Source organism: Corvus cornix, chromosome 11 (assembly GCF_000738735.6).
Source record: "Corvus cornix cornix isolate S_Up_H32 chromosome 11, ASM73873v5, whole genome shotgun sequence".
NCBI classification, from domain to species: domain Eukaryota; kingdom Metazoa; phylum Chordata; class Aves; order Passeriformes; family Corvidae; genus Corvus; species Corvus cornix.
Genome location: NC_046341.1, coordinates 13,764,195 through 13,785,038, shown reverse-complemented (window position 1 = coordinate 13,785,038; position 20,844 = coordinate 13,764,195). Strand labels below are relative to the sequence as shown.

Sequence of the window (20,844 nt, the reverse complement as noted above, 5' to 3'; positions counted from 1 at the left end):
TGCTTCTGGCTATACCAAGAATACTCAGTCCCTTTTTCCTACAAGGAATGCCTATCATATTACATATGCTCAGCAAAAGTCACTTGTGCATAGATATGCTGCACATTGCCTTTGGAAGGCAGTTCAGGTTGCAATTTCAGCTGTAAGAAACAAAATCTATTCCATAAAGATCTCTACATTTAAAAAGCACAGACAAGGTATTGAGGGGTGTTCAAATTCTTATGAACCTAACAACAGCACAGTGAGAGATATTTCCAATCTGAAGTTATAAAATCAACTAATCTGGAGCTCAACAAGCAATTAGTAACAGAATACAAAGGTGATGGTTTTACTAGACAACAGGTACATGAAGGGATGCTAAAAACAAGGGGGTACCTTTAACAGCCCTACAGTAATTGTAGATTCTGTAGATATACAAATGGAAATATTAAACAGGAAGAGGAAAAAAATCCACTTTCCTGCTGCTACTGTCAGAGAAAGAATTGAACTAGCTGGATGGACGACTAGACTAAGCCTGCAGGGCATTTCTTGCATCCTTAATTTGTGACATGATGGAGCAAAGATAAGGAAAATACTCAATAGTTGGGATGGTGGAAGATCTCGATGCCAGATTCAGGCAGATTTCCTGAGATGTAGCACCTACAGCCGAAGTGAATGGTTTTTTGCTAAGTAGTAGCAAAAAACCAATACTGCCTGAGAGAAAACCTCTCTCTTAAACAAATGCAAAGTAAAGTGTGTTCACATTTAAATACACTATCCTATTTAGGATTTAACAGCCAGTGATTAACATAAATACAACATAAGTAATTTGAATATTCATCAACAAAATTAAACAGCCTGGGAATACAATAAGGAAGCATGGAGGTTACCTGGCATTTTAGATCTACAATAATGAAAATCAGACTAAATATATACCAAACACTTAATACAGAAGGTATCTGATAATGCTGCAACACAAAATCACTGTGTACTAGCATTTTACTTACCCTAAAAAGTGAGTTGGTGAGTGAATTTGGCTATAATTTAATTTAACTGGCTTAGTAATAAGATGCTGCTATCCAAGTTCTGCTACATTTGGTCACCAGCTAACACATATATGGAAAAACACTGAATTCACCATTCATTCTTACAAAAAAAGGAAAGAGATTATTAGAATGTACGTTTCTGCCTGTAAAAGGGAACTTATTCAAGTACTGTGTTCCAAGCTCTAACCTAAAGCTCGTTATAGAGGAACCACAGCACTTCCATCCATCTTTACATGATAGGATCAGAGAATTTCAATATTGTATCAACATATGGTCCACTGAAGACTGAAAAATTTCTCCCAAAAGCTACATAAAACTTGACTGGCTAGACTGCATTGAGTTTATTTAGTGCATTTAGAACTATCCTGTATCAATGTCCAAGTCACCCCAGACACAGCCATAAATACTAACACTGTAATTTGAATACAGCACACCCCATCTTGAACTAGCCACATTTCTGGCAATGCTTGTACACTATATCTAAAGGAGCTTTACCTACCTACTAATGTCTACAGTGGCCCAGCTCAGGCACCAAGAGCATGGGATTTGTGCCATGGGGCTCAGGAACCACCGATCTGCACTAAAGATAATCAGCTACTGGGAACCCAGCACCTGGAGAAGGGCAACCACACTGGATCCAAGGGCAGGAGCACCTCTCCTGGGGAGATGGGCTGGGAGTTGGAGCTGTTCTGGAGAGGAGAAACCTTAGAGCCCCTTCCAGAACATAAAGAGAGCTGGGAAGGGGCTTTGGACAAGGACATGCAGAGATAGAGCAAGGGGGAATGGCCTTAAACTGAAAGGGCGCAGGTTTAGGTTAGAGGTAAGGAAGAAATTCTTCCCTGTGAGGATGGTGATGCCCTGCACAGGTTGCCCAGAGAAGCTGTGGCTGCCCCATCCCTGGCAGGCTCCTAGTTTTGATGAATCTTTTAATCAGAACAGTAAATAAAACTGGTACTATTACAAACTCACCCTACTTCCACTGATTTTACTTACTAGAACTAGAAATTGCAATAAAACCGAACTATATAGAACCTGCTCCAAGTTTACTTCTGATGATCCTTGTTATTTTCTGTCACTTTTGAGTGTTATAAAAAATGGTACTATTTTTAGATGGAGCATTCATTTCACTAATGACTGATTTGACCTTTCTGTTTAATGTCAGAGGGCTTTATTTCAGAATAAAAACCCTCAGCATCTGACTGTCTTGAGAAGCCACCAGGGTACAAGCAACATTAAATTACTGCTTGATTTCAAATTCACTTCAGAAGTTTAAGTTAATAAAGGAGGTGGGAGAAAGTGCCCTTATTATAAACACTATCACCATGGACAAGGCAAGTAGTCAATTACAACATACATGTGTACACTCCCAACATGCCTAAAAATGTTTTCATTAATGTGGAAGAACAGGGGTGTCTGTGCATATTCTCTAACCAGAAGTTACTTTTGGAGATGAACGTGCCTGCTTGTATCTACATGTAAATAATGTGCTGAATTAAAAATCTCTGCTTTGCAGTGTGTTGACAGAATGGTAATGTAGCAACTGTATTAAAAACATTAAATGCTATAAAACCTAAGGCAAAGTAAGAGAGAACTTTCCTCTATTTATATTACAGATTGAACACTGGTAGGAAAAAAAGTATTTAAAACCAAAATTAAAAACATTATTTACAATTTTTTTAGTTGTAATTATACAGTTTTAGCTGTAGAATACTCCTAGTATGCACAAACCTAATTTTATACAAAAAAGTTGGATATAGTCAGCTTTATTTCTCTACTACATGGAAAAAGAAAACAAAATCTTACATGTTTCATGCTTCTGCCCATAAGTTTTTCTTTCAGGTAGAGAAGCCCTCTACATGAGGTATTCAGATTTGTCAAACTGGGATCAGGACTGTCCTAGAGCAAATGGAATAATCTACTGCCCGGCTGTATGATTTAGCTGTTATAACACAGACATGGCTACAAGTACCAGTGCTAAGGAGCCTGCAGTTCACTTTCACAAATTTTTGGTGCTAGTTACATGAAATAGTAACTTCCTCCTCTGAAAAACTTAAGCAAAACAAAAGGACTTCATACGTTCCAAACAAGCTAATTTGTGTTGGTAAATTTTTAAGAAATACGCATATAATAAGAGATTGTGACTTTATTCTGTTCAAATGGGTCTTTCAAAATTTATTAAGTTTTTACTGGAACTATTTAGTAAAACAGGTGATAAACAATGATAAACAACATAACTAAGCACTAAAATCCCTTTCATTATTAAAAATTACAATAGAAAGAATTCATATATATTAATTCAAAAGCTTTGCTTAACCGGAGAACTTTAAATTAGATTTCAGCTTTAGATTTATGCTTCTGAACACACAGAACAGGTGGGACTATCCTTTTGGTTTTTAGCACTTCAAACATGAGCTTTCAGACAGAAAATGCTCTTTATTTTCAGAATAAGGGCAACAACATTGTTTCAAGGAACAGAAAATGACAACTCTCAAGAGTGTTTTCAGAACCCATTTTTACATTCATGTTTTCTCAACAAAATGCTATTTGGGGCAGAACCAATTTACTTCTCACCTGTGTTAAGTTATTGATTCCCATAAAAATATACTATTATAACTCCCTGGTGTATATAGTTATATCAGTATATAATCAAAAATTGCAAAAGGAATAGCTTCTGAGACAGTTCATAATGGCATTAAAACTGCTAAGCAGATAGCAGAGATTATGGGCTCCTTTAGAAAGATTAGGAAAAAGAAGTTAAACCTAAAACTCTTCCTTTTCTCTAACAATCTCTACCCATCCTTTGGTTCTCTTTGTAAGGAAAGCGATGAGTAAAGCCATTGGCAAAAGCAGCCCAGTCCCAGCAGCAGCAGGAGATGCAGCTAATTCCAGCTCTGGTTTGATTTTATGAGCAGGAACTTTCTATGGTATTGAACACTGTGAAGGAACAAGTGGAGGAATGGAGGTGACAGGAGATCATATCACCCAGAGCATTTTTAATTAGAGATAACAAACATGTAAAGAGTTGAAGTAATGAAAAACAAACAAAACTTTACAGACTAAAGTCCTCTGAAATATATCCTATCTTATATGATACACTTTTTCCCTCCATTATTTGCTGTAAACTCTGCTATCAGAGCTAAAGCACTTAAGAAATTTAAAAAATTGTAGCTCTTCAAGGAATGACACACAGTGACATGGCTTTACTGAATATTTGCTCTGGGAGAAATGTAGGGGAGGGGGCAAAACCAGAGAGAACAGTTTGACTTCAAATATATATACACAACCCCCACACCCCATCCAAGTTTTAAAATGCCACTCAGATACTTTGTTTGCCAGCTATTTTAATAGCGAATAAATGCTGATCTACTGCAGAAAATAAGCTTTGCTGGTAATATGAGCTGCAGAGAGGCTGCCAGCTTCCATGAAGAGGAAACTCACTGAAAATAAGACCAGAGAATCTGACACTGAGCATTACAATATCTTCGGAATCCAGGTTTAAATGACTACAACAGAAATATCACCTATGATTTGAATGATTGATTTTCAAGAAGAAAACTATCTACATTTACGCATTTAAACTAAGTGGGAATCAAAAAGAAAACACATTGTTAACGTTCTGGTACATTAGGTTTCTGAATTCCCAAAGCAAAACAACATAAGAAAATTAACCACCAGAAATCAGTAAAGAGACTAACAATTAGCTTACAGCAAGCTGTTTCTGACTAATGATTTTTCCACTTTAGTTTTCCCAAACCCAAATCTGTGATTTTTCCTTCATTTTATATAAACAGCTCCAGAAAAATCTCCAATTATATACACCATGTGCTAGTGTTTAACACAAGATCAGTTGTAAAACCAGCATTTCCAAACTGTGGAATCACATAACCAAGTGACACAGTATTTAATACATCAGCTATTTTTCATAGCATTCAAGGATACATTGACAGATGTACAGTATGAAGTTACAGTGTGATTCACAGTCCAAGGCAGCTTGTCTCATGCCTTTGAGCACTTTAGAACTATGCATAGGGCCTGACTTCTTGGTAGAAGACTTGTAACTTTGAATGCAAACAGATTTATTGTTTAATAATCCTGTTTTTTTTCCCCCAAGCAATTAGGAACTATATTTTTGGCCTAGAAAGACAGCATTAGCCCTAAGTGAACATCTGACATTTTAGGACGCTTACAATAAAAGTAACAAAGTTGGCTAATTAGAAAAAAAAAAAAAAAAGACACAGCAAAATAATCACTATCCTAAAAATTTCAACGGTGACATTTTAAAGACAGGCCTCTTACTTAGGATCCTGCTTTGGAAATGCTCTCCTGGACTGTTTGCTTTATAAAATACACTTGACATTAATCTGTTCAGCCAAGCCTATTATTATCAGCTTCAAGATTATTTTCCTAAGCCAGCTGTTAAAAGGTATTAATGACAAGTGTGAGTATGAATTACTAGACACCCAGTAGCCCTGATGTAACAAGGACCACCACATTTGCTCCTCATCTTGCAGCCTCTCTCAGCGCATGTACCAGCAGTAACAGTGATGGGAGGCTGCTTGACCAGACCATTTCCAGACATCTCTTCCCAACTCAGCCACTCTACAAACCAGATACTCCTCCCTGGAGCAACATGTGCTTAATATGCATGCAAAAGACACTTAGAAGTTTTGTATTTAGTTTATCCATTAAGCACATACAGACCCTTTGGTAAAAGGTTTTGTACTGCAAATTTTTGCATGTTTTTTATGAAATTCCTGGTGTAACTCAGAATTACTTACTGAGTTAATCATTATAGGGAGCTGAGACTTTTGCATGAGGATGCTTTTCTTTAAGAACAGCAGCAGCATTACCCTCCAAAACAGCCCAGTTTATCTCTCACCAAGAAAGATTAGTATTATCTTTGTTGTGGTTAGAGGATTTTTGGATTATAAAATCCTTACACTGTTAGCCTTTCATGAAGCACTGTTAGGGATTAAACACATCTTTATAAGCAAGTGCTCATATAATGAAATCATAACAATTCAACTTCTTTTCACCCAGAGCATGAGAAGTGTGGCAATTAAAAGCTCCGTTCTGAGTGTTTAATATCAGCAGGTTGAAAACGGGTTAGGCAATAAACTAGCAAAAAGCTTCTTAGCCCAGAGAGGATTGTTTTTTTAATGTCAAGCACACTTTAAATCTCCTAAGCTGTTTATAATGATAGAGTTGCCAAAAATAGCCCAGCTAAAACTCATCAAATTGGCTGCATCTGTTACAGAATAAAAAGAGCCCCAAAATATTGCAGAATATTAGAAAAATATTTCAAAAAATCTGCAAAAAATCCACCAAGAACAAGTAAAATGCCATGTCCTGGTGATCTATTTGTAAAAAAAAAAAACACTGCATCCTTTATTAGGTGCAACTCTATAATCATGAATAGTAGCATTGCCTGCAAGTAAACAGCCTGAATTTTTCAGTCCAGAAGTCCCACAGCAGCATCAAATGCCATGATTATTAAGTGTTTCAGACCACATGATTTCAGCAGGCAGTTTATTCCCCTGCATCTCGTCAATGCCTCCCTTTTAATTAATACAATTCTAATGTGCACCAAGCCCTGTTCTTAATGAGGCTTTGTTCCAACTGAAGAATGGCTGTGTGGGTGAATACTGAGTCACAGGAATGCTCTCCTCCTCACCAGCTCTCTGTGACCCAAGCAGTGCCAGGCTCCATGGAAAAACACTCTGCTTGTGGGCACACACTGGTAACCCAGTACTGCCTCTGCCCTGCCTGGTAGAGTGCGTTTACCACCACAGTCCCACCAGTACAGCACACACACTTACAGCTTTTGTTGTTTTGCCCTTTTTTCCCCTTAATTTCTATCACCTGACTACTCTGATGACTACCTATGAGTCACTTGCCCAGCTCTGTACAGACACATAAATTAGAGCACACATGGTGAGAACACTGCACAGGTATTTCTTGGAAGAGGCACAGTGAGACTCAAGGTACAATTTCATGCTTGGTTAAAGGCAGGCTACAACTGCTGCTACTAGAAGAGGAGTCAACCTTTTCCCTCTGTTTACATTGGCTCTGACAATCCTGCACGGCGAGTAGGATCAACTTAATAACCCCAGCGACAATGAACTGTGTTCCTCAGCAGCCCCAGTTCCAAGTAGTTACTAGAGCTGATGTCAGAAAACTGCCATAAATGTGCAGGCAGGACCAGATGATTGGTGACTTTTCATTTTGGCAGGAAGCACTCTTGGAAAAACACATCAGTCATGAAATATCAGATATACTGATACTACTTTTCAGCAACATATGTCTTATTCCCAGTTAGTCCCATCTTGATAGGGACAGTAAAAAAAATGTATCATTCCCACCTTAGAAGTAAAACATTACTTTAAAAAATAATAATACTGTAATATTTTCTCCAGTTTTCTTGTGAGAATGAATTATTTTCCTTACAACTTTCCCCAGGTTCCTGTAACATAACACTTCCCACAGCACTCTACATAACACTGTAATGTAGTACCTCAGCCTGAGGAGTCACAGCCTTGCTGCTACAAGCAAGTAAAAGTCAGGATCTTTATGGGAAGAGCTTCACAGAAGCTTCGACTCACATCTTGAGATATAAAAATAGATGTGAATCCATAAAAGCTCCCAGCACTACCCACACAAAGATACTGACTCTCATTTCTTTTTAATAGAGGAGCTTCCACATACCAGCAGTACTACCTAGAACTCTTGGAACATTCTTTAGCCTGGCAGCTGTCAACAACCTTGAAAATTTGATCAATCTGTGACCGATCAATGTAAGAAACTCAGACTTCCTACTTTTACTCACCTTGGTGTTTAGATTTCAATGTACTCAACTTAAAATGCTACCTGGAATACTCATCTATGCTGCTTATGCCACTAAAACAAAATTCCAAAATGCTTCTAGAGCTAAGTGTGTTAGAACTGGTTATTACATGACACTGATTATGGTAAGCAACCATATATTTAATTTTCCAGCTGGAATTTCCACTTGACAGCTTCACATAGCAATGTGCCAGAACTGAATATTAAGGTTTGACTGCATGCTAAAGCAATTAACTTAATCCCCAATGTTTATAAGCATCTTAATTAAATTTATGGACTCATTCCTCTCTCATTCCCATGCAATAAACAGGAAAAAGATAAGCTCTCTTTCCAAAATTACCATATATGAATTGATGTACATTGCACACCTAGCAGAAGATAAAGCACTTCAGAATTAATTTAGTGTGTGAAGAAATTAAGTTTAGCACAATATTTAAATGTGCTTGGAAGTATGAGCCAGGTATGTAAGTGATAAATAGATTCATCATGGTAACTGGATTGCATTGACAAAATACCCCAAACAAAATAAAGGAAGAATACAGTCAATTCTATCAGTGATAGAACTGCACTAAAATAAAAGCAGTGTCATAACGAAATCTTGAAAAAAAAATTTAAGTCCAGTCTTAAAAACATTCTGCTGAATCAAATTATCAAATTATTTTCAGACTCAAGATGAAAAACTGCAGCCCTGATGCAGTTGCCAGCTGAATACTAGAGTACAGCATTGTGAAGAGCAGGAAACAACACTTTAAGGATGAACACAACATTCAGAACAAGCAATAGTTATGATTATCATCAAGAAGCAGAAAATGCTATTTATTTTAAAAGTTGTTTTTTAAAACCCAGAATTTTCAGATTTCAGATATTAGAATTAAGTAATTAAAATACCCAAATCAGAAGTAGCAGTATCATATAATTACTGAAGGAAGCTGCAATACATGACATTGTATACTTAGTGATAATTATTTTTAGGATGGCATTTACCACTTCTATGACTTACCAGCAGTGAAATCATTATTTAAATCTATAAAGGCATGAGAGTGTGGTATATACATTTTACTTTGAGTTTCCAACGCAGGGTGCCACGACAAGTTCCTACAGACAGGAATAGAAAGCAATACATTTCACCAATGTGTAGGGACTGTTAATCATAATAATACAGCTTTAAAAATTGTGAAACTTTAAATAAAATTGGACAGAAATCATATTCTCCTAATGCTAAGATAAAATTACTACTTAGCTTACAACATACTAAATAATTCAAGTAATTGCTTGAAAAGTTCCACGGAGGATGATTCACAGCACAGGGGCTTCAGTTCCATTTCATGAACTTTCTAAAGCAATTTTTTTTTTGCACAGAACATTATCACTACCCACAAAGTTATAGTTAGTGCCGAGGCTCCAATTGTAATGCAAATCCTGAGACACTGATCCCTGTCTTTCCCAGTTTCCTCAAGCAGCTTGACTTCTGGAGTACTTCTGGAATCTATTTTCTGATTAATAAACCTGAGCAGAAGTGACCACATGCTGTTAGAGCAACTTGTGCCTGCTGCATGTAAATACACTTTATTTCAGCTCACTAAAGAATCAACACATGAATTAAACCCTCACATTATGATGGACTACTAGCTAATTATGTAATTTCCCAAGCAGGTGATACTTCTATTTATTTATTAATATACATGCCCTGCTGGTTTCTGTTCTAAAAATGGCTGAACTTCCAGCAAACCTCCCTATTAGCAGTGATTTGAAGTGCAAAAAAATCCTTCAAAAGTCACAGTGGCTGAATCATCAGATATGTAACTTTCAGAACCCTTAGCTAAAACACTCAGGAAAATCTCAATGTGCACTGTACAACAGCAGGCACAAATACTACTACTACTAGTCTGGAATTGCTTTATTTATTCCAGTGACATTACATACCTATTATTGAAGCCCTTATCTTCCTTGACTAATTTTATGGTAAAAAAAGAAATAATATTCTGATTACTTCCCAGAGATCATAACTGTCTTAGAAATGTTAAAATGCATCAGTTAATCTTAAAGAAATAATTAAATATTTTCTCTAGGTTTTTCTGTGTATTGAGTCTTGAAGATTGCCAATTAAATTTGTCATACAGATCTAGAAAATATTTTAAAACATTTTAGATTAAAATAGAAAAGTGCTTTTCTAAGCAGATGACAAAGCTGTTTTCCATGTACAAGACATGGCTTATGCTGTTACCTACAGCACTCAGTCTTATTTTGAGCTATGATGAGTAAGTTTATTTGTGTCTTGATGCAGATTATAATACTAAATATCAAAAGTGTACTAAACAAATGAGACTGTAACTTCTTGGAACTAATTGTTCCAAGAAACAACTTTCCTATTTCTGATGTCAAATATCAGGGGTTCTGTTGTCTCAGCTCTCACAGAATGTCTACTTAAAATGCCCTATAAAATAACACTTTAAAGATCAGATGCACAGTGTCACTGACTGTTTGACGATACATGGACAGAAAGAAGATTCCCATTTGCACAGATGAGTAGAACATGAATCCTACACTTTAATGACAAGTGGATGCACAATCCCCAAGTTACCAAGCCCATGCTGACACTGAAGCCCTCAGCTTACCCGCCTAGCAGGATCTGCGGCTTATTTGAATCACTTGTGACACCAAACACATCAGGAATCAAGTCTCCATTAAAGCTGAAAATAGAAAACAATGTCAGTACCACTTCAGTAACTACAGGAGTTCAAACCATCTGTTCTTAAATTTTTCAATACTTGTACATTTTCCCACTGAGTCACGAAGAACTCTCAGCTGTGAGTCTGATCTGAATTTTGGCTCTTGTCCGAGTTGCTGGTAGCAGCAAAGGTCTATCAGTATTTCACACTCTGCCTGTAGTTTGGCTTTCCAGATCTACTTCCCCCCCCTCTGGTTCAGCATTTCACACAGAGGCAAGCACATTGTGAAAGGGATATTTGCTCATTTTGGTAAGCCAGTAAGGTTTTTGCTTTACAAAATTCACTGAGAAATGAATAGCTTTTTTTCCGAATAACGCAGAGTACTGAAATTAAAGAAATTATAAGATCATGTTGTTACTATTGCCAGGATAACATAATATACAAGACTTGTAAAGGTAACTGTTTTGGTTCATCATCTTTTGTTAGATCAGTTAACATTACACAAAACACCCTGTCCTTAAAAGATAAAGAGCATGTGTTTCAAATTCTAGCATTAAAACATATTTAAGTTGCTCTTAGTCACCACTGTAAATATGGTTTTCTAAAAAAGTAGGTCATACTTACTCCATTACTAGAGGCTCATCATGAAAAGTCTTATTTAACATAGTTTTATGGTTAAGATCTGAAAACAGAAAACATTAACTTGATTCGGTTACCAATATATTCTGATATTTGCATTTTCAACTAAGACACCATTCTTCTATTCATTTAAAACCACCAGTTTTATGATTTTAAAAAAGGCACCACTTAAGATACAAACAACTAAATGGCTTCCTGAAATTTTGCAGGAAAGATGAGTTATAGTTAAAATACTGAAGGCTTTTTCCCTCTCCACTAAACTCCTCAACAAATTATTCTAAGTAGATCTTAGTGAAACTTACTTCTGTGTATGAATGCAATCACACAGATATAGGAAATCTGAAACAGCTGGGATGATGACAGGCTAAAAGTTTAACATTTTATGTTAGACTTCTGTTTAATGTTTTGTCACTGTAAAAAACACTCTTAATTATACACACCGAGTATCTGAAATAAGCATTAAAGGTAGACTTTCTAACTGGGAAATGAGGACTAAGTTCCAGTCAGATTATCACCTTAGACTTCACTTCTACTTGTAATCCAAACTCCTTGCCAGATTATTCCCATTTCCCTCCTCTCTCCATAATGTTTTGTCTTTAAAATTTCCACATTTTATACAACAGTCCCCTCCTATTGACTTGTCTGTCATACTTCTATTACCCAAGGAGACACCCCATACCTTCCCAGTAGCCTCAGCACATACCAACCACTGCCTGAATTTTTAACCTCTGACTCCTCTTCCAGGCCTCATATTTGTGCTTCCGCCAATATCTGGGGTTTTTTTGTGAAGCAAGACAGATTAACTTAATCCGAGTCCTCATAGTCTTCCCAGTACTAGAGATATCTGCTATTCTCTTAATATTTGATCCATTGCACTTTTCCAGGTTGCTTGGTTCAGCTCTGATTAAAGCCAGAAGCAATGGTATCCAAGGCAAAAGTGCCTCACCTGTAACTATGCCTTAACACAGTTGTTTACAATAGTGATTATTCTTCAGTGGTTTTGTGGACTCAAATAGTATCTTCTTTTGCTTATCTGTCCTTGTTCAAACCATAAATTCTTCCTGAAACCCTTTCCTAGCAAAGTCAACAGAAAACAAAACAGACCTCAAGAGTTCACACAGTCCATGAGTCTACCCCAAGACAGGATCAGCTATACCAGGAACACTGCTAATAGACTCCTGAAAACTTCATTCCAAGGTTCTTGAAAACTTGCAGCAATAGAGACTCTAGAAACCTCTCTTCCAACACCCACTTAAGTGTGTCACTGTCTTTGAAGAATTTGGTTTAACATAAATAAGCGTTACTCATAGTAACTTTTATTACTGATAGTAATATAAGTTACTTATTATGGTATCACTGATATTACTGATAGTAGTATATGTTACTTATATAATAACTTATATTACTGATAGTAGGTTTAGGAATGCTACTTGCAAATCGATGCACTGAAGTTCACACCAGGCTCTCCGTGCATTCTAAACTGAAGATAAATCTTTTAAGATAGTCTTTGTGAAGCAGACATGCATGATGGGGAGCTGTGAGAAGCAGCTCTTCAGTTAATAGGTACTGCCGAATTAGAATGATGTTTGGTTATATCTGTTGCATAATACAGTGCAAACATTTTAGCATTGTTCTCTTTCATTAATTATTGAACACAGTTTAACAGCAAGATAATATATGGGTGTGAAGCTGAATAGCTGCTAATCCCTATTTTAATTGTAATAAAAATCACGACACTGTAAAAATGAGTTGTAACTTCTTGACAATACTTTGAATTAAGAAGTTTAACAGTCTTATTAAGAACCAGTCTCAGCAACTCACCTAACGTTTGGTTGTGTCCCCAGAAAATAAACACTGAAAGTTCATCTTTGCCATGACTTGGGGCCTGGGTAGTGAGGAGAACATCCATTTGGGAATCTCCATCATAATCTCCAGGAACCACACTGGTTATGGTGACACCGAGAGATCTGGAATTAAAAACAAAAGCCCCCACATGCAAATAATTGTAAAAAGGTGTGCCTGAAAAAAGCACTTGTGTGGCCAAAGGCTTGCCCAATTATAATTAGTTGGTCCAATACAATACTACCCTTCCACAACCTTATTTATGATAAAGTCCTTATCCATTGCAAAAGTATCTCAAAATCAGGCACCTGACAGGCTGTCATTGTCTAAGGAAAATGACATTTTAACTCTAAACTTCAGCTATCAGGCATTCTTCAGCCATATCCTGTTTGTTAATGCTATCTACACGTCATTAAATCCTTGCATTTGTTGTAGAACCAGTCCTCTAAAATGTGTTTCAGTGAGCAGGATCTTTTGGTTTCATTCCAAGAGCACGAACATAAAGCAACAGCAGCTGTTTAAACAGCAGGCGTCAGGCACAGGTAGATTTTTTAAAAGACAATGCCATTTCCTCCTATCTTCTTCCAGGTCTTACCACTCCTTCCTACCTTTGATTGTTCTTCCTATCTTTTTTTAATTGCTTACCTACTCAGACTCTGCTTTACACACACAAACACAGATCACTGTTAAGGATTAAAAGCAGGTAATTTCTAATGCATTAAACAAATTAGTTCCTTCCACGACAGGAGGGAATAAGGAAAAATAAAAATATGTAGAATACAGAAGATGAAGCTGAGCTGTAAAAGCAATTTAACTTTTAACAAACATAATACTATTGGTAAGCATTATTCATAAGCAATAACTGTAATAGCATTACAGGATATTAAAGCTAGACATACATATGCACATAAACAGATTGGTTTACATTTATTAAAAATTGATGTTTTTTTAAAGGCCACATGTAAATTTGAGAAAGGAACAGATCTCTACATAGAAATACCAGAACACCAATCTTCACATCTCTTCTAAAGCAGATGGTATTGGCTGGATTCCATTAGTAACTACAACAACTGCATGAATTTCCCTGAAAACATGTCTTGGGATTGAGACTAAAGATACCCACCACAGAGACCTATGTATGATATGGAATGACAGTTTGCTTCACTCAGAAATAAAATTATAAAGATCCAAATCAACAGCAAAAATATTTCAATATATGGGTATTTTAAATACTAATTTGAGGACAAAACCTAAACCATAAAAATTCCATAAGGGGTGGGAAGTCACACTTATTAGTTAACAACATGAATGACAAAACTCATCTCCACAAATTCAGTCATCTGACCCACAAAATCAAAACAAAACAAAAATGTATCAGGAAATGAATCAGGAAGTTGGTCAAAGAACTAGAGCTCTAAGGGCAAACTGAACAAGTCAAAGAGGTAACAAGAGCACAGACAATTGCAGTCAGTTCCCACTGAGTGCAGAGAGGCACTTTCAAGGAAAACAGCCTTAGGTTCTTTCAGCATTGAATATCCATACTTACTTCATTGGTAGCTTAACACGGGGCTTGAAGTAGGGTTCCTTCTGGTCAGCCAAGAAGATAACCAACTCATTTCCTGCCAAAGCAAGCAAGACCATGAGCAACAGAGGAAGACTGTAAATGGCTTATATACAAACCCAACCTTGAAACAACTGTGCCCCAAATGACCATTCCCCACAACAGCAAAAGCTTTGTGGTTATGTCCCATACCACTACTTCCTTCTCATTCAAAAGGAAGGAAAAGGAGCACTTCTTTAACCCAATTTAAAGCCAGTTGCATCTCAAAGGAATGCTAATATCACTAATCTTCTTTGGGGGTTTAGTGTTAGAACTTCTCTCTGTCATTTTTATCACATCACTTAAAATAAAACTTTCTGTAATGAGTTAAGAAATATTACACTTGGAAAAGTAATAGGCAGCAGTTCCACAAAACTAATTAAAGCTTAAAAGCTAACTCAAATTAATTCGTTTAATACTTGACGATAGCAGGATCTGATACTGCTTTCCCATGTCAGCTGCCAAAAGCACTTTAAAGGAAACTCAGAAGTTACTTGGTTCCCTGCAGCATCTCCTCACGTAGAGGCAATGATACAAGCAAGTATCATTTCATTATTTCAGGACAATCTAAATAAAAGCCCATATTTTATGTTGCAGAAATAACTGAAATTTAGGCAAGAGAAAGAAGAACTTTAACCTCAATGATGAAATAAAATTTTCAGTCAGTAAACCACAATACACATGCACTTACTTCTGTAAGTAAAACAATAGCTCACAGTGAAACAACTGTATTTTTTCTTTCTTTCCTTCACTCTCTGATAAACCTACCTGCAGCATCACAAACCTATTACCTATAAAAGAACAATTCTAAGGCTCCAAACTTGAGCTACTACAGTACTTTTTAAGAGCATTGTTCTGTAGCAGAGTTCACAGCTGTGAAATAGCAGACTACAAGGTTCCTCACTACGAAGAAAAGACACCTGCCAGAAACCTGTTGAAGAGAAGGAGACTACACCACCACACGAGTAACTGAAAAGGAGCCCTTTCAGAGAGGCCAGGGGAGACCAGCTCAGTCCCACCCGGCAGGGATGGGACACATTCCTGAATGGGGGAAAGGCCTGGCACACGATGAGGGGCAGGAGTGTGCTGGCTGCCTCAGCTTTGGACAGCATATCTGGGGGCTGACTGGTGGAACAGTCCAGGTATTCCCATTTCACACCTCAGATTCTCACCTGCTTTTTTATTGGCTATTTGGTAAAGTAATGATGAGGATGAAGAAGCAAATGGGTTTTTACACATACCAGGTTCCAAGTTAGTTGCAACACTGAGAAATGAGATTTTTTTGGTCATTAAAGATAGATATATGAAAATTCCAGCTCAGTGCTTACCAATAGTCAAAACAAATTAACTATTAAAAATTATTACATGAACAGAAGAAAGAATTACTACACCACTACATCAATCCTAAATGCTGTTTGCAGTTCTGTATTCTTTCTGATATGAGAGGACAGTAAGAAAGAAAAAAAGTGCATTGGAGGGTGTGAAAAAACAGGAACAGTTTCCATACAAACAACAATTATGTAGATTAGAGGTCTTCAGGATGAATATCTGTGTGATATATAGCAGATATATATATCACACACACACACACACACACACACACACACACACACACACACACACACATATATCAGGGATAAATACCACGGAAGTTTCCCAAATTCCCCAAGGAAATGCAGCGGGTGATTAGGGGAATGATCACTCATTGCCCAGAACTACCAGCAGAGGCATCAAACATAACCAGGAGATGGTACAAGCAACCAGCAAGAGCTTCCCCACTTACCTGTCACATGCATAGACTCACAAAACAGGTGAGTGTATGCACAATTCCATTTATTTGTATATTCTGAGTTTCAAAAAGTGACTAAACCCAGAGTCCACTGGTACTTTTGAATTGGTCTTGCAACAGGATACTTCTGGATCTAGATTACCCCATACATTCAGCGAGTTTATCATTTCTTACATGAGCACAACCTGATTTTCTTTTATGCATCTGAGCACATGGAACATTACTCTCATTCAACTGAAGTAATGCAAGATCAGAACAATAATATATATCCAGCAAAAGGCCCAAGACATCATTCCCATTTCCTTATTAAGGGTCAGGATGCTTAGAACTGGGCTGCTTTACATACCCCTGTTCCCCAAACTCTCATGTCATCTCCAGTGCTCATTTCCTCACTCTGTTTACGACTGGCTGCCATTTATCCCACCATTTAGAACTGTCTATTACCTTTTGTTTTGAAGGCATTCTATAGTTACTTCTTATCAAGACTTAGGTTATGAAAAATAATGTTTTCAATTAGGTTATTTCAAGCTGATTTTTACAGTAAGTATCACATAGGAAAATGATTTATCAAGTGCTGCTATGGAGACAGAAATAAATAACGAATCTCCTTTCTGAAACTTCCATGTTTTTATATGAAAGATAAGAAAGTAGAAACTAAATCTCTTATCATGGACATTCATTTTAATTCTGACCATTTTTTCAGTAGATGAGCCAGTGGAGCATTTTCAAGGAGCCATGCATTTCAATACCTCAGCTAGATGGGAAAGTCACTCATGCTTTACCAAAGCTACTTAGAGAAACATTTCTGAGATTGAAGGAATAAAAAAGGTGAATTTGAGAATAAATTTATTATCTTAATGTGCAACTTCAAGAAAATAAAATAATCCAAGATTAATGTCTGCAAATAACACTGACCACTGAAAATAAGCCCTGATTTGAGGTCTTCCCATATCTGAAGCCTTAAGAGAAACTTGTGGCAGGTGGTAGCTGTGTGTAACAAATTTCTCTACCCTGACACTTTAACATAACGTTCAAAGTAGGATAATGTGCAATTTATCCTCCTCACATCCGCAAAACGTTTCCAAAAACATTGTGAAAGCAGGAGCAAAAAACCAATGTATGACCATTCCACTTGTAGGAATTATTTCACGACCATAAATTCAACTTTAAAGAAATATATGCCCTATATGAACCCTTACTCCAGTGCAAATTGAATACATAGTATTCCACATAGGAAATACCTCGGGAGCAAAGCAGCTGTCAGTTTCATCCTGCAAACAGTGTAGTGCTCACTGCGCCGGCCCTCGGCGACACAGCCCCGGGCACTCAGGCCGTGCTCGGGGAGACAGCGAGCAGCCGGTAACCCACAGATCCACAGGGATCGTAGGGCTCAGCGAGCCCACCTGCTGCTCCTCGCCGGGCAGCTCGCCCCGGGAGCGCCGTCCCGCACCCCCAGCCCCGCGGCAGCCGCTGGCACCCCCTCCCCCCGGGGCTGCCGGGGCTGGGGGAGGCGATCCCCGGGGCTGTCCGCGCCCCGCGGGCCCCGGCTGCGCTGCGAGAGGACGAGGAGCCCAGCTCACAGCGGCTGTGCCCCCAGAGCCCACGGGCCTGCCGCCGGTCCCGGCCGCGCACTCACCGCCGCGCAGCACGAACAGGTCCGTCTGCTTGTCCGAGTTGAAGTCGCCGAAGGCTGCCAGGGTCCCTCGGGCCTCGGGCCCGAAGAGCTGAGCGGTCACATTCTGCAGGGCGCGGGCGGGCCCCGCCAGGGCCAGCAGGACCAGGGCCAGCAGCGGGGCCAGCGGCGGGCACGGCCCGCGGGCCCCCATCGCGTACGGCCTCGCCCCGCCCGCGCTCTGACGGCAGCGCGGGGCGGGCCCGGCCCGCGGTTTGCGGCAGCGGCGGCGGAGCCTGCGCGAGCCGCTTTACGGCGGGAGCCAGGCAGGGCCCGGCCCGCGCCCTGCACCCAGCGCCGGGGGCGCTCCGGGATCGCTCCGCGATGGCGGCGACTCACATGGCTGATGTGAGCTGGAAGATGCTGGAGTTGCGCGCTCGCTCCAAACGCTCAGGTCTGACCTCTTGGCTAGCCCGGAGGAGCTTCGGGGATCCCTCTGCCTCCTGTTGCTCACCGCCCCGTTCCCGCGCTCCCTGCCCCGCTCCCGGCCCGGCCCGGGGCTGTTTCCCCGTCCCCGCCGTGTCTCTCGCCGGTGGCGGTGCCCGGGTGGTCCCGGCCGTGAGGGGCACAGGGGACGCCTTGGCGGGCACAGCCCCAGGTGCCGCTCAGGTGTCATTTGTGCCCACGGGTGCAAAGGCAGCTGCTCGTGGCGTGTTTAGTACCGCAGTTGTATAAAGTGTTGCAGCTGTGGAACAGATGAAGTGTTTAGAGGAATGCACCAGCTTTTGCCAGGTTTCTTTTAGATAAACGTAACCTTTTTACAGCATGAGAGTTTCTTGTTCTGAACGTGGACTGTGCGGCAGCTACGTTCTGGCCTAAACCAAAGGGTGATGTTTGCCCAGTTAGCCTGAATTTCTGAACTTCAAAAAACTCGGAGTTTGAATTTTTATTTTTTTTAAAGTAAAATACAGTCCTAATAGGGCTTAATTGTTCTAATGAAAAAAGTTTTCGAGAAGATCCCAGTGTTTATTTATATGCCATACATGCTTGTAAAACTCAATTGTTTCTTATTTGCATGTTTGGTTGGTTTTGTTGTGCTAATGACTGATCAGACAGTGTGAGAGGAAAATGGGGCTTTATGAGGGCTCTAAAGAATTGGTTGTTTAAAGACTGGCCTGATGAATTTGGCTTCAAAAGTTCCTTTTAGGTATAGATTGATTGGCAAATCCCACGATTAAGACTGCCCACTAAAGGAGGTGTTACTTTGCGGCCGGTTACGATTACACGGTGCTGTCATCTGAAGGTTGATTGACAAATGTAGCCACAGAGCTGTACAAAACCAAGGCTGGCAGCTGCATGTTCGGAGTGTGTGAATCCCAAGTCTCAGGGCAGCGCACGAACTTTGGGAATCCCCTGCAGCAGAGTCAGGCCTGCGTTTGCAGAAGGCATTTGGGTGGTTGCAAACGCTTGACCTTTTCTTAACTGCTGCTGCCCGTTACAATTTTGTTAAATGTATAAAGAATTGTCTTCTGTGCAATGACAGATTGTTACTATAGTTCACTTCTTTCTTTCCCAGTTCATACAGATTTTGTCCAGAGATTGTCTAGAGATTTGTTCATGGCATTTTATATAATAACTGAAGAAATTTACTCAAGAAATAAACATTATTTTAGTTGAAAAGTTCTTCTGATAAAAGAGTTTATTTAAAAATCAAATTTTATTTAATATCTTTCAGGTAACATTCATATCTAAAAATAAAAATAATGTTCTTCTATTTCAAGCTTACTGCTGCATCTTTATGTTGAAATTTGTATAACTTCAGGGCTTTTTACTTCCTTTCTGGCCCTGTCAGAAGGCAACGTGGTTGGGATTATCGTAGAAAGTGACTGAAACTCCCCCATGTGTTTCTGGTTTGGCTGAGGCCTGTGCTGGAGTCCCAGCTCACAAACAGCACTCTTTGGTTTGGTTTTGGTTTTTCTTTACTAGTGTGCTGCTTGGAGTAAGTGTAGTAAACATGGAGTACAGGCACATGTGCCTGAAATGCACAAGTGATTCATGTTTTATAGCCTGCAGCAATTTATCTTGTAAGACTCAATCCTGTGGGAGGTAATTTGTATCCTCATGTTTATGTGTATTAAATTATGACTTACTTTTTTTTCCAGTAAAACCAAATTTTATTTAGAAATTTTCATTTCCCTTCCTGAAACAATAAAATACTGTTTCATTTGTTGCTAGTCTGATTAGGAGCAGATTATAAAGGTATTCAGTAGTTGACTAATCTAAAGCCCCTGAAATTTTGGTTACTTAAAAACATGTAAACTTTGAAGATTTGGAAAAACTTGTCATCATAATTGCAAACACTTTTTTTCTTATTGTGTATTCCAGAGTGGAAGATGTCCTACCTCAAATAGCTGAGATATTCAGTGCCATAAGTAATATATAAGACTGCAAGAAACATCCTGGTGTAGATTTCACATGGGATGAAAGCAGCACTATGCATAAGCAGAGTTTTAGCTTCTTGTCATTAATGTTGCTTCACACTTTCTTATGTGCTAGTTAAATCAGTATTTTTATTTCGTCTTGAATATATCAGATTGCATTCATCACCTTTTGGTGTTTATAGCAAATTTTCTATTGAATAACAAAGCTCACATCAAATATCCAAAAGATGGATTTTTTGTAAACTGTGTCCTTTTACTCAGATAAGTTTCATGGAAGTAAAAGCAAAATAAAACTGAGAGGTCAGTGTAGAAGAAGGAAACATTAGATGTAATGAAAGTTTGTGCTGTGCACTCTGTCATGTTAATAACTCCACTAACATTGCT

General features: G+C 38.7%; 2 protein-coding genes across 8 annotated transcripts in view; one reads left to right on the top strand and one right to left on the bottom strand.

Annotated features, from left to right (window-relative positions):
• Window positions 1-18,260, bottom strand: part of ITFG1 (integrin alpha FG-GAP repeat containing 1) — a 73,678-nt gene extending 55,418 nt beyond the window's left edge. Inside the window, exons 1-6 of the mRNA XM_039558225.1 lie at window positions 18,044-18,260; window positions 14,565-14,637; window positions 12,998-13,143; window positions 11,162-11,219; window positions 10,484-10,558; window positions 8,869-8,963 (exon numbers count right to left, since the gene is read on the bottom strand). Coding sequence (XP_039414159.1) covers window positions 8,869-8,963; window positions 10,484-10,558; window positions 11,162-11,219; window positions 12,998-13,143; window positions 14,565-14,637; window positions 18,044-18,233 — 637 coding nt within the window. The 5' untranslated portion in view covers window positions 18,234-18,260. The remainder of the gene's footprint in view (window positions 1-8,868; window positions 8,964-10,483; window positions 10,559-11,161; window positions 11,220-12,997; window positions 13,144-14,564; window positions 14,638-18,043) is intronic.
• Window positions 18,261-18,328: 68 nt separating this feature from the next.
• Window positions 18,329-20,844, top strand: part of PHKB (phosphorylase kinase regulatory subunit beta) — a 70,162-nt gene continuing 67,646 nt past the window's right edge. For 3 of the 7 annotated variants that reach the window (XM_039558138.1, XM_039558140.1, XM_039558144.1), the window contains exon 1: window positions 18,386-18,473. Coding sequence is in view for 2 of the 7 variants with exons in the window: in XM_039558143.1 (XP_039414077.1) it covers window positions 18,404-18,473 (70 nt within the window). In the remaining 5 variants the exon portion in view is untranslated. Of the gene's footprint in view, window positions 18,474-20,844 lie in introns of all 7 variants that reach the window. The other 4 variants (XM_039558143.1, XM_039558141.1, XM_039558145.1 and 1 more) reach the window with 3 other exon arrangements.